Here is a 13,178-nt window from a genome sequence, read left to right on the forward strand (position 1 = left end):
CATGATGTGCAAATGAAGTGCATTTGTCTGCCCGTTTAGGAATGGCTCATGTGATGTTTCCTTCCCTTTGAAAACTGCAAGCTTCTTCCTCTGCCTTTTGTAGTATGAGCTTGCAAATGTTGGCCATGCTGTTGTCAGATTTGTCTTTCATTCCTCTGGATTAGCGACAGAGAGACATTGTCCCTTGTCATTATCTGCTGACATGTGTCAAGTGCAACATTGTGGTTTTCATATTCTAAAGCACAGAAGTACAAACCTACCAATTACCATAAATAAAATTGGTATTGGTCTTCAAAACAGACAAAAATAGCTTTTCTTTCCTAAAAATGAGCAGCAGGGAGGGGATACCTTGTGCATTTCCAGAGCCCTTGTCCTTCGGGCTATTGCTTGACAAAGGCTCCCAGCTATCAGAGAATCAGAGCTCTCCTTGCCAGAACTACTGTTGGGGCATCTGTGGGATAACCAGCTCAGAGGCTCACCCAGATGAAATAGTCCCAGTGAGAATGGGGGTTTTCCTTCAGCAGGGGTGGCCTTTGGCTTGCTGCTTAGCTTCCAGTGCTGCTGCACTCAGTCTGAGTCATAGTCTTTGATCCACAGTTCAGATTAAAGCTGCCACCCTCCCCTCTTCCATGTCCCCAGCCATGTGTCTTCTGTCTCTCCTGAGGCAGACCAGGGCTTTTCAGACATTGTAGTGAACAGTCTGAGAAAGCCAGGTTGGCTGAAAGTAGTGGCTTTTCTTTATAGGATGAGCTTGCAGACAGCTTTGCACCTGAACTGGTGTCCTGTGGGCTGGGGCAGGATGGGGATGGGGAGTGGGATATAAAGTGTTGGGGAGCTGTACCCCAAGGCAGTTTGTGGTGGTAGATAAACCAGGGCACAGGCTCAGAGCCACCTGCACTTGAAAATACTTGGAAAAATCTTCCCTCTAGGTTTTCATGGCATTGATATTCTAAATTTTCCCATATTATACTGTATTTATATTTATATATGTATTGATTGTTGCTTGAGATACATTACTGTCTGTAAGATGATGCACTTGAGTGCAGATTTGGCCCAAAGTTTTTTTTCCCCACACTTTTTAAGAGGGAACTTAACTTTCTTTCAATTTGATTTTCTTTAATAGGATTGACCTACCTTGTCCCAGAGGTTGGTGGGGAAATCCCATCTGTGGCCCATGTAATTGTGAGACTAGTAAAGGCTTTGATTCTGATTGCAATAAGACCAATGGAGAATGCACCTGCAAGGTAAGCAAAACAAACCATTCTTAAGTCAAAATTTCTTTAGTTTAAAAAGAAACTGTACCACTAATAATTACAAGTGGGTATCTGATACAAAGTATACACAGTTGTGCTTTGTATCACATATATATGTATGTGCACAGTGGAGTTAATCATTACCCAAAACATTTTGCTGGCACCACCCTTCTCCAAATCATGCTGTACAGCTCTTATCTTATTTGTGTTTGGAAAAGCGAGCCGAGAGGATGAAAGCCTGGCTCTGATCTCTGAAGTGCAGCCTGGTTTATCAGGGGAGATCAGGCTGGGATGCAGAGGAGTGTCAGTGGGGTTTTGTGCATCACAAGTGAGTAATAGCCATGAAACAGCTCGGGCCAGCTGGCTGAAGCTCTCCCCTGTGCTATGGCCAGCAAAAGGCCTGGCAGCTGGAGAGAGCTGCAGGGCTAAATGCTTTCCTCATCTCTGGACAGGCAGGGACAGATGGGGGACATGGGAGGGGAGGCACCTCATCATGAAGGTTTTACAAAGGACTTCTCACAATAGGTTTTAAACTGGCTTGAATGACATCAGAGGAGCTGGGCTTGTGCAGACTGGCGGCTGTGAATCTGGCCCCCTGCTCCTTTCCGAAATGCCAGCAGGACACACAGCAACTGTTGCACAAAATGGAGTCAGTGGGGTTCCAGCTCCGTGCTCTTGTGCAATCCTAACGCCTCAGATCAAATGCATGTACAGAGGCAATTTGAATATGGGATCATTGCGTGCTCTCCACCCTCTACGTGAAACACAAATGCACAGTGCAGGAAGTTTCCTTAGTGGCTCATTCATGCCATACAAGAGCAGAATTGCAAAGCTGAGAAAACTGTAAATCCTCCAAGAATATATTTGGTGGGCACTTGCAGCAAGTCCCCGAGGAGTAATGCGGGCCCTGTGGCTCCACTGCAAATGGCAACGCAAACCCTGGGTCTCTGATAATAGTAATGTAACTTTTATCTGTGCTCTGCAAAATGAGCCCTTTTATGATGTAATGCTGCTAGAGCAGGTTTCAGAAATGGAAGTCAAACACCTCATGTTTATCATTTTGGTTTTTCTAGGCCAATTACTACAGGCCCCAAAGCAGTGACACCTGCTACCCCTGCGACTGCTTCCCATCTGGCTCCCACACGCGCGCCTGCGACATGGAGACGGGACAGTGTCCTTGCAAGCCCGGCGTCATAGGGCGCCAGTGCAACCGCTGCGACAACCCCTTTGCAGAGGTCACCGTGAGGGGCTGCGAAGGTACCTTGGCCCGGCCGTGCGGCCCAGCCATACTGCCCTGCCATGCAGCCCAGCCATACTGCCCTGCCATGCGGCCCGGCCACGCTGCCTGGCTGCGCTGCCATGTGGGACCGGAGCCACTGGCGGTGCCCAGATGGGGACACTGTGGGGACACTCCTGGGCCCAGCAGCACGGCTCCAGCACTGGGAGCAATGGGGGCTCCAGCAGCCTAAACATACACCCCTCCTCCCTACACCCCTCCTAGATACATGCCAGTGTGACCACGGGGGCTGAGGGAATGTAATAAAAGTTCTTACCTGTTTAATTTTTCTCACATGGAAATATAGCCAGCTGATGTGGAGTAGGGGAAGCAAAAGACTAGCAGCAGCTTTTCTTTAAACCTGAGTTCATCTGCCAGTGCAGTGTTGTTTTGCTGAGCTGCAGCTGAAGAGGCCCGTGAGAGCCCTCATGCCTTTTGCCCACAGAGGCACCATGCCGTGCACCTCGTGCACTCTGCCTTCCTTCCCCACCTTGCCCATCCTGCCTTTCCTCTCACCCACCCACCCACCCACTGTCCTCCTGTGATCAGCACAAAGCTGCTGCAACAGCAGTGTGTGGGCAAAATGAAGAAATGTTTTCCCACAATAAAGGAGCAAGCAGAGATAGGCAGAGCCAAAATCCAGAGCCCCATAATCATCCTGAGCTCTCCTCTGCCTGTACCTGTCTGTCCAATCTGTTGGATAAGGAGCAACTGATGGGTTACAGCTTGGAAGGCACTGCAGAGGACAGGTATCCTGACAGGGCTTTGGAATTACAGGAAGGTCCTTCAGGCAGGTTGAAATGTCTCACTGTTGTGATTTTTATCTTGTCAGAAAAATTGCATCATTTCTTTTTCTGCTTTCAGTAATTTATAATGGGTGTCCCAAAGCTTTCGAGGCTGGTATTTGGTGGCCACAGACCAAGTTTGGCCAGCCAGCTGCTGTGCCTTGTCCTAAGGGCTCAGTGGGTAAGTTCCCTGGGTAAATAATTACCTACTTTATCTGCATGCCTCTTAAAAAAAAAAAAAAAAAAAAATGTGCACATAGGGAATAGCATTAATTCATTGGGTCTGGAGACTGCAGCTTAGCTTATATATCATGAGCAGAAAAGTATAGCTAGCTGAAATCAAAGAGCTGTTAAAATGTATTTGGAATACTAGCAATAAATAAATGCAGCAGTACAGCAAATAAACATGTAAAAAGCACAGAAATTCTCTATTTTTAGAAAAGCAGAGCCCTATTTTCTATTTATCAAGCAATTCTTACACATGTAACTTTCAGTTTCTAGTGACTTATAAGTGTTCTTTAACCCTACAGTTCCTCTGGGCACAAATAAAATTAGGAGAATCATATTCCTGATGACTGCTTTACTAGGGTTGCAGCGTACTGAAGTTAAGAGTTGCAACAAAACTCACATTTTTCCACACAATATCTTTTCCATAAGCAAAACAGCTGAAACACCTTTTATGAAGCAGATGAGCTATATTGTTTTGTGCAACAGGCAAATGACAGTCTGCTTTTTCATATATGTCTCTGAAAACATGTATCAGATTTTTGAAAATAGAGTTCCCAATCTTTTCCAAAGCCTGTTCTGAGGGAAATGAAAACTCTGTCTTGGTTCTGGACCTGGTAACTCTCTGCTGTGAGTGCTCCTTAGGCTCAGGGAGTTATAAGTAGTTATGTGACTGCCCCAAGTATTTCTAGAGGGAGGCCACTGCTTATAGGTATGCAGAAGATTTGTGGTCAACCTAGCTCCTGTTCTAAAGATTTTTTGAGATAGAATTTATTTTTTTTTTAGGTGAAGAATATTTTCATGATTAGGCAGTATAAAGCTGAATTAAAATGAGTTTTCTGCACTGTTCTTGAAGTGGTTCACCCAAACATCTCTTCTAGGCAATGTTGCTTATAGTAATTGCATGTTCTAAGTAAATTTTACAAATTGTTCAAAGAAGCAAGCCTTGTAATAATGAATATTCAGACTAAGAACCTGAGGCTTAATTGTATTCACCTAATAATGGAAGAGAAATAATATAATTAGATACAGTAAAATTAATTACAGTTCTTATTTAGATATTGGTAATTAAATGGCTTAGACATATGCAGTATGTTATGTGCAAATTAACTAGCACAAATGTCAATTTTAAATTAGATTACGTGCAATTCATGGTGAAGGATCCTCAGCCAAGAATTGCATTTTTAAATTATTTGACAAATAGTACAAAATATAATAGGCTAAATTAAACAGTAAGCTGCTCATGGTCCATTTACAAGTGGTAAAAAGGCAATTATTCATGTTGGTTGAAGTGTTTAGCACATGCAGATGTGTGGGCATGTGTTGGTGTTAATGCAGCATTTGTTCAGGAGGTCTCCCTATATAGACTATTGCACAGAAATCTCAGCAGGGGTTGGTTTTCAGGAGTACTTAGGAAGTACAGAGTCCTTCTCTTTTTTGGTATAAAGAAATGAATGAATTAATTTGAGAACAATCTGGCAGTGAGCTGAGAGCAGTTGGGCAGAGCTTGGAGTTTGCCTGACTTTTCTCCAAAGCCTGGCGAAAGCAATTCCTGAAGATTAGTAGTCCTTAACTTTTCTCTCGCAGGAATTCCCTGTTTGGAAATTGAAATACATGTGTAGCTTTTAGCAACTTAAAAAAATCTGAAGCCTAGGATAGGGAAATCCATGAATATTTACCTTGCACAATTCAGAGCATTGTTTGCCATTGATGCTTTTTTTCCTTCAGGAAACGCCGTTCGCCATTGTAACATTGAGAAGGGCTGGCTGCCTCCTGAGCTTTTCAACTGCACCACCAACACTTTTGTGGATCTAAAAATCATGGTAAGCTGGGTTTTCTCAGTTTTCCCTTTATTTTGTAAATAATGACCAGTTTGGACTCCAGTTTGATATCCCTGCACTCAGTCTTTTGACTGCATCCTTGAACAGCTTCATTTTCCATTGGGACCCTGGTGCTTTTCTGGCTCTCAGTTACATCTGCCATTGAGTTTTGTTGCCAACTCTTTCTCAAGACAAACAACATTTTGATCAAACAATTTCTGTGTGCCAAAAATCCCTAAATTGTGATTATCTTTGTAAGTATAATGAATATATATATATATATATATATATATATATATATATATATATATATATATAATTAGATTTTTTTCTTCCTTTTTATCTGATTCAGAATGAGAAGTTACACCACAATGAGACCAGGCTGGATGGAGATAAAACCATACGGATTGTGAGAGCGCTGCAGAATGCCACCAAATATACACACAGCTTGTATGGCAACGACGTGAGGACAGCTTACCAGATCATGATCCGGGTCCTCCAGTATGAGAGCCAGCAGCAAGGGTTTGACTTGGCAGCCACAAGGGATGTGGAATTCAATGAGGTAAGAAAAATACTGTATACTGTGTTGAGCCCTTACAGTTTCCCTTAAAAATTAGGTGGCAGTGTGTAATTAAATTTGTCTTTGACCAGGGTGAAGCTAATATTGTGTAATGGCCTAATCTGTTCCACAAATAAGCCTTTCTTCTCAGATTAGAATGGAAAGTTGGTTATGCATGTGTCTATGCATGCATGTGTATGTGTAACACAAATGTAATAGAATGTGCTTTTCTAAAAACTATCATCATAGTAACAGCCAAAAGCAATATTCCCCATATGAAAAGAAATCGTCACATTAATGTGTTTTTCCTGGCTAAAATAGTTTTGTGTACTATATTTATTTTTGTTGTAAAACATGCCTAATGTGATCATGCTCATTTAAAGGTGCAGTGAATTAAGTCCAAGCCAGTTACTGACTCTGAAGGTTTCCTCTAATTCAGTCATGAGTTGGTACATTGAAAGACATTCCATATCATTGGTATTTTAAGGCAATGTGATTGCATTAAAGCCAGGGAGCTTCTGCTACTCAGAGCATTCATGAAAGTCACAGTTATTACCAAAGACCTGACCAGGACTGGAGAACAAGCTGTAGCATCCTCCCTGTCCGGTAAAATATGTAGTTGTAGAAAAATGTGAAATTTAAGGCAGTTGGGAGTATTCTGTGGTCTGATAATGTGAAGGCTGGATGACCCATGTCAGCCTTGTAGAGCTTTCCTCAGTCCCATGTTTACGGGGGGTACTGTTCTCCACTCTTGCCCATACTGTTTCCAAGATCCTGGCCATGGCACAACACAGAGTCCAAGCTAAAACATCTGTTTGGATCTGTGCTAGCAGAGCCCAGAGTTTGGGCACCAGCGTGTGGAATGACCCTCCATGGGTCAGGACTGGCGTCTGTGCTGGCCAAAGATCTGTTTGGCTCCCTGAGAAGGTGTGCTACACCCAAGTCACTGCTCACAGTATTCCAGGATGATCAGACAGATCAGGCAGACCTGGGGTGAAATTGGAGAGCCTGTGCAAAGCCAAGCTGCACCAGGAGAGGATGTCACTGGAGAGTTAGGAGCAGGAAGAAATGCAGCTGGGAAAATTCCTTAGTGTCTTGGGCTGCATAATCAGCAGAGAGTGGAGAACTTCTGAAACGTTTTATGTTTTAGATGCACTAAATTTTAAGAGATTCGGTTTTTTCTTTCCTGTGGGCTGTGAAGCAGACCATTCAGATCTCAAAAAGGAACTTAATTTCTAGTATGCTTTGTTAAGTAGAAATATGAACAATAAGAAAAAAAAATTGGTTTGGAAACATATGCTTTAATTTATTATTCTCTGCACTTGGCACTGCAATTCATACAGATGATGTTTTCAAGAACTCCCTAAATATTTTAGGATAGGTCAGGAATTTGAAAACTAATGAGTACAGCTCATGAATAAAAGGAGGCAACATCCTCAGCTGAGGAACCATAAGGGGAGAAGGAATTTTATTTTTTATAATCCACCTAGAAGCCTGAAAAATAGATAATAAAAAACCATAAATAATGTTCACAAACACAGAGGAGGCCTGGTACCAAGTACAGTATGTGTATCCTGCATTCCTGGGATCCATGTTGTGCTTCTCACCCTAGGTAAAGGTGGTCATATTGGGAGTCTCTTTTAGCTCAGATATGTGCTTGCAGCCTCAAACAGTACAGACAGGATACAGATAGCTCCTTCTAAATGAAGCCTAAATATTTGTCTTGGCTATTTTAGAGCTTGTGGTGATTAATTCCTACTGCCATTTACGCCAATTTTACCTTAGTTAGGAATCAGGTTTTGTTACAACAACATGGTTTATATGTACACCAAGATTAAAAACTTCTTAGCATCCTTCTTATTTAAGCCCTTTAGCACACTCTTTTGGGGTCAATCTCCTTCCATTCACCCTGAGGGTCCCTTTGCATATTTTTCTAAGAAAGGGCAGAAGAGTCAGGTCCTCAGGAAAAAAATGCCTTTTTAATACCACTTGTAAGCAACATAAAAATGGGGAGACAATGGCATGATTTAAGTTTTCTTATGTATTTTCAAGTTTGTCTATGCAAGTTAATATTCATTCTTAGCATTCTTCACTGTATAAGCTGTCTTCATTATCTAGGAAACAAAGGAAAAGAAAAAATTAAAGTAAAAGAGGAAGTGATGTTTCTATCCATGGCTTTCTTTGTTTTTCAATAAAAACCCATTATTTTGATTTATCTGGGGAAGTTCTTCAGTGTAGCTGCTAAGAGCTGTGCTTTTCATGTGTCTGATCTCTCAGAAACAAGGAAAACATGGATAGGTTTTCCTCCTGCATTTTCTTGCTCAATTTCTTGTCATTAGGAAGGAAGAAAGTAGGCAGTTCTCTTACAGCCTCCAATTTTGGCTTACTTTACTTGTAAAAAGTTTGGAGGGATTTGCTTTACATGACCAAAAAACCTCTGGGTGAGTAACTGGTGTGCATATTTTATATGGCTGCAGTAGAACATGCCTGCATTAAATATTCCATTATACACTTACCTAAGGCAGTCAGGCAAATAGTTTTCAATACTTCTCACTTGAAACCCAGCTCTGTGTTTGCTTCATAATTTAGGCTTGTACTTTATTTCTCAGAATATTATCAAAGTGGGTAGTGCTCTGCTGGACCCTGGCAACAAGGAGCACTGGGAGCAAATTCAGCGAACAGAGGGTGGCACCGCTCACCTGCTCAGGCACTATGAGGAATATTTCAACAATGTGGCCCAGAACATGAAAAAAACCTACATGAGACCTTTTGTCATTGTTGCCACTAACATGAGTGAGTATCTGTGAAAACTGCTCTTTTCTGAGTCTTAAAAATGTGCTGGACAGAGGTGCTAGTTATTTGTTTTAATAGTACCTACTGAGAAAAATCATTGCCTTAGTTTCAAATCCATCATGCCTTGATCCGTATCTTTCTGTTGTCATGGGGGCCTCCTGGGAGATGTCTGATCTGTTTTTCCTCTGGACCATGCCACTGCTCCACGTGACTTTTTGTTGCAGTCATGGCAGTGTAGAGATAGTAGGAAGGACTAAGTTTGTAAACAAAGGTAATACCTTTTGAGACCAACTAATATAGTTGAAGATATCTACTATATGTAGTAGATCTCATTTTTGGAGGAGTCACACCAACACCACCTGAAGAATTATTGCAGTACAAAAAAAAGTAACCCTACTATTGACTTTGTTGCATATTATTAATCTTACTTGCCTAGGTATGGACTGCCCAGGGAGGAGGTGCAATTCCCAGCCCTGGAGATGTTCAAGAAGCAACTGGATGTGGCATTTAGTGCTGTGGTCTAGTTGACAGGGTAATGATCTATCTAAGGTTGGACTCAATGATCTTATAGGTCTTTTCTAACCTAGCTGATTCTGTGATTATACCTCTGATTTTCACATGCTTTCCTAACTTGGAACCTATCCAGAAAACCATCATCTGTAGAGATTCTTGTACTGAAAGGTATTTTCACAGAATCACCAGTCCTTCAAATGCCATCCCAGTCTTGCAAAACCCATAATCAGAACAAAATCCATGGGATCCAAAATATCCAGAATGAGTGTAAATTGAGAAGGAAACATCAGGCATACCAAGACACCTTGATCACCTATCATAGGAAATTTCTCCTCTGACAAACAAGTAGCAGCTCCTGCCCTTTGGACTGTGATGTATTTCATAGACATCTCTGCAGTGCATATGCACGTGAAGCACAGCAACCACAGCCTGGTCAGCTTATTTCCCCATTTTCTCCCCTGCTCTTCTCTCTAATTCATTTTTTCCCAGCTATAAACAGTCTGAGCTGAGGAGGTGTTGGTGATAGTCCTGCACTGGGTGTTGGTGATAGTCCTGCCCTGGGTGTAAGGTGACATGGAGCCAGCTGACCTTCAGAAGTCCCTCACAAGCAGCATTGCTATTTGGTTTTTCTTTCAGAGGTGCTCTAGACTATATAAGCCTGAACTTGTGTTTAGCTTTTCAAGCTGTTGCTTTTATTTCAGATATGAAGAAGGCTTATGTGCCAAAAGTTGGTCTTATTTTCCCAACTACACCTGCTGTTATAGTAAGAATTTTAATTGGCTACAAACCTTGTCCCAAGAATGCTTTATGTTCACAATCACAGGGGCAGAAAATCAAAGGCATGAGGCAGTCAAGTTACAAAGGCTGTAGCATCCTGTAGCATCAATGGGGCATAATTATTGTTGAACTATGCCAAACTGAAACACTTTGATTTTTCTTTAATAAACCAAAACTGAGATACTTTCTTATGATTCAGGACTATGAGAATCAAAATATTTTTATCTTCATACTCAGAAAAAAATGTGCTTAGGATTTTAACCCAACTGAACTGAGAGGAAAACAAACCCCAGAATTTCTTGCAGGTTGTAAATCATGATTTTTTTTCAACTAGTTCTTCCTGTGTAAAGAGGTGTGAGCTTGAGAGGGATGAGGCAACTCTGGCCTGAAAGAAATCTGTTTTCTTTTGAACAGTTTTTCCAGGTGAACATGGTGTTAATAGAGTTTCCTAATGGCTCATCTGGGAGTTAGAAACTAGGAAAGGAATGGGAATTTGTGGGTCTTAACGTGGGTATTTCTTCATACAGAAATTTGCAGAGGATCACACCTTTTGGTGTAGGGCTACCCCCAGGATGTGTAAATTGGCATTCAGTGACTTGTCTTAAATGAGAAAGTTAAAGCCAACTCAACTGCTTTTAAGTATTGGGGCAGTTAAACAGGCAGAGATGATGAGGTAAGCTTGGGAGGAACTGCCAGTAGAGGACTAAGGAGTAGTCCCAGATAAAATGCTTGTTATTTTCTTCGGTCAGCTGACTTCACAATCCAACAGATGTAGAACTATGTTTTTGAAGCAGTAGATTTAGTCTTCCCATTAAAAAGCGTCTAAAATTGGAACATGCAGCAAACACTGGCGCAGGCCAGCAGCACATGGGGAAACTCTGTGAAGCAGGAGCATTCACTGAGCAGCAGCCAGGGAGAACCTCTGTGAAACCTCAGTCAGCTGCTGCTGGAGAAGTACCAGCAAAGTGATCCACCTCGAGATGGGTGTTAGCAAAAGTTTCTTCACTGAAACAGTTCCCAGGCATTGAAACAGGTGGCCCAGGGAAGTCACCATCCCTGGAGGTATTTAAGACATGTAGATGTGGCCCTTGGGGCCGTGGTTTAGTGCTGGACTTGGTGGTGCTGAGTTAACAGTTTGACTTGATCTTGGAGATCTTTTGCAACCTAAAGGATTTTATGATTCTTTATTTCCAAAGTTTCTAGCATGTTTTCATAGTATGAGATAGTGTCTTGTGAATTCCTTTCCACAATAATATGTACAATAAATGTATAATTTGATAAATGTAACATAATGCTGACACATAAACTTTTAGTTATTATATAAGGTGTTAAAAGAAAAAAATTAAGTTTTACTTTCTATTTTGGGGTTTAAATTTTTTATCTGTATTGTGCAGTCATTTTAACCTTTCAGTAATGTTTCACTGTGGTGATGGGAAACTTTTATCCCCCCCAGTTATTGCTGTTGACATCTTTGACAAGACTAATTTCACGGGAGCTAGAATACCACGATTTCATGAGATTAAAGAAGATTACCCAAAAGATCTGGAGTCATCTGTTGTCTTCCCTGATACTTTATTCAGACCTTCAGAAAGGAAAGGTAAAACCCTTCTGCTGCTGTTTGGTGAATAATTAATGGCCAGCTCCCAGGGAGCGTGGTGGATCCTCAGGGAGCAGAGTGGTACTAGGGTGAGAGCAGGGCGATTGTCTGCACAAGTGAGCATTATTTAGGGATGGAACAGCTGTGCATACTTCTGAGGCATTTTGCCTGCCGGCAGTGATGGAGGCATGGGGGGCTGTGGGACTGGCTGTACCTGTCTGTCAGGTCTCGCCTGCAGCCCCTCAAAGCCCTGTCAAAGCAGGAGAAATGCTCTGCCTCTGTTCCCACCAGGATAGGATGGGATGGCTGCCCAGCACCTGCAGTCCCACAGCTGCTTTCCTCCAGCCCCTGCAGAGATGGAGGGAGGTGGTGTGAGAATCCAAATGTGGGAGCACAGAGAGGTGTTATCAGAACTAGGCAGCAATGAAAAAGTCTTGAGCTGGGTGATAAGGGAGAATACATGGTGGAGTACCTGCTTCCCAGTGTCTCTGAAGTATCCCAAGATTGCTGCAAAGCACCACAAGGTTTTTGGGCAAAGGGAGAGAGGGTAGCTCAAAGTTCAATAGATGTACCATTGTTGAATGTCTTCTGAATGGGGAAATAGTAACTCTTCTGAAAATAATACATAATAAGCTGGTACAGCTTTATGACTTTTTGCTTAGAAACAAAGTATCTGCTTCTATGATTTGTATCTTTTCTGTAAGACAAAAGGGAATGGGAATTTTAAGGGAATCTTCCAAAACAGAAAGCTCATTAAATGACAGAATTAGCAGGGAGAACTCTCATGTGAGTAGTTGGTGGATTCATTATTACTAGTTTTGCCATATATAAATGTACATGCAATTTAACAGCATGCATAATGTTTTAATGTTCTCCTTAAGTTATGCATGGGGTACTTACATACTTATGGACCTTTTAGCTTAGAAATTTCTTATTTTATAGCTAAACTAAATGGCTTGTCACTGTTCAATGGTTATTTGATTATCAGTTATATAACTATGAATTGTGCTGAAATTTTATTAAAAATATCAAGTATAACATTAGAAGCATGCTGAGTGCTCTAAGCCTGGAGTTGTAAGAACTCTATTATTGTATCCTGGCAAGGCAAAATTACCAGTTTAAATGGTAGCTCTGAAGCTGTGTGCAAAGAATTTATTATTTGTGTTGGTTCCATAGCAGTGCCCACAATGAAACCTTCAAATCAGAAAATACCCTCTAAGCTGAACAGCGATGTGTTCAGCTCTGAGAGTGCTTTTGCAAAGAGGAAGAAGCGACACCCAGACATTGAGACACATCATACTGTTGCCATGGTCATTATATACCGATCCCTGGGACTCCTCCTGCCTGAAAACTATGATCCTGACAGGAGGAGCTTGAGGTAAACTTCAGACCTGTTTATGAATTGTTCAGATCCCTTTTTCTGCTCTCTGGTTGCGTGGGAGAAACAGAGCTGCTTTTATATTGGCCAAAAGTCATCAGTGCTGCTGTTCTCACTGCAGTACTGCCTCATGTCCTCCTCTGGCACACTATGGGAGAATAACTATACCAGAAGTGTCAGCAGTTTTGGGAACACATCTGTA

The 13,178-nt window shown here is 41.8% G+C and overlaps 1 protein-coding gene across 1 annotated transcript in view; it reads left to right on the forward strand.

The window, feature by feature from the left end:
* CELSR1 (cadherin EGF LAG seven-pass G-type receptor 1) overlaps positions 1–13,178 on the forward strand; it is a 165,404-nt gene that overhangs the window by 127,206 nt on the left and 25,020 nt on the right. Inside the window, exons 14-21 of the mRNA XM_059847299.1 lie at positions 1,124–1,244; positions 2,327–2,510; positions 3,394–3,495; positions 5,268–5,362; positions 5,712–5,921; positions 8,528–8,711; positions 11,455–11,598; positions 12,775–12,976. Coding sequence (XP_059703282.1) covers positions 1,124–1,244; positions 2,327–2,510; positions 3,394–3,495; positions 5,268–5,362; positions 5,712–5,921; positions 8,528–8,711; positions 11,455–11,598; positions 12,775–12,976 — 1,242 coding nt within the window. The remainder of the gene's footprint in view (positions 1–1,123; positions 1,245–2,326; positions 2,511–3,393; positions 3,496–5,267; positions 5,363–5,711; positions 5,922–8,527; positions 8,712–11,454; positions 11,599–12,774; positions 12,977–13,178) is intronic.

The sequence above is a fragment of the Haemorhous mexicanus genome, chromosome 5 (assembly GCF_027477595.1).
Source record: "Haemorhous mexicanus isolate bHaeMex1 chromosome 5, bHaeMex1.pri, whole genome shotgun sequence".
Lineage (NCBI taxonomy): Eukaryota > Metazoa > Chordata > Aves > Passeriformes > Fringillidae > Haemorhous > Haemorhous mexicanus.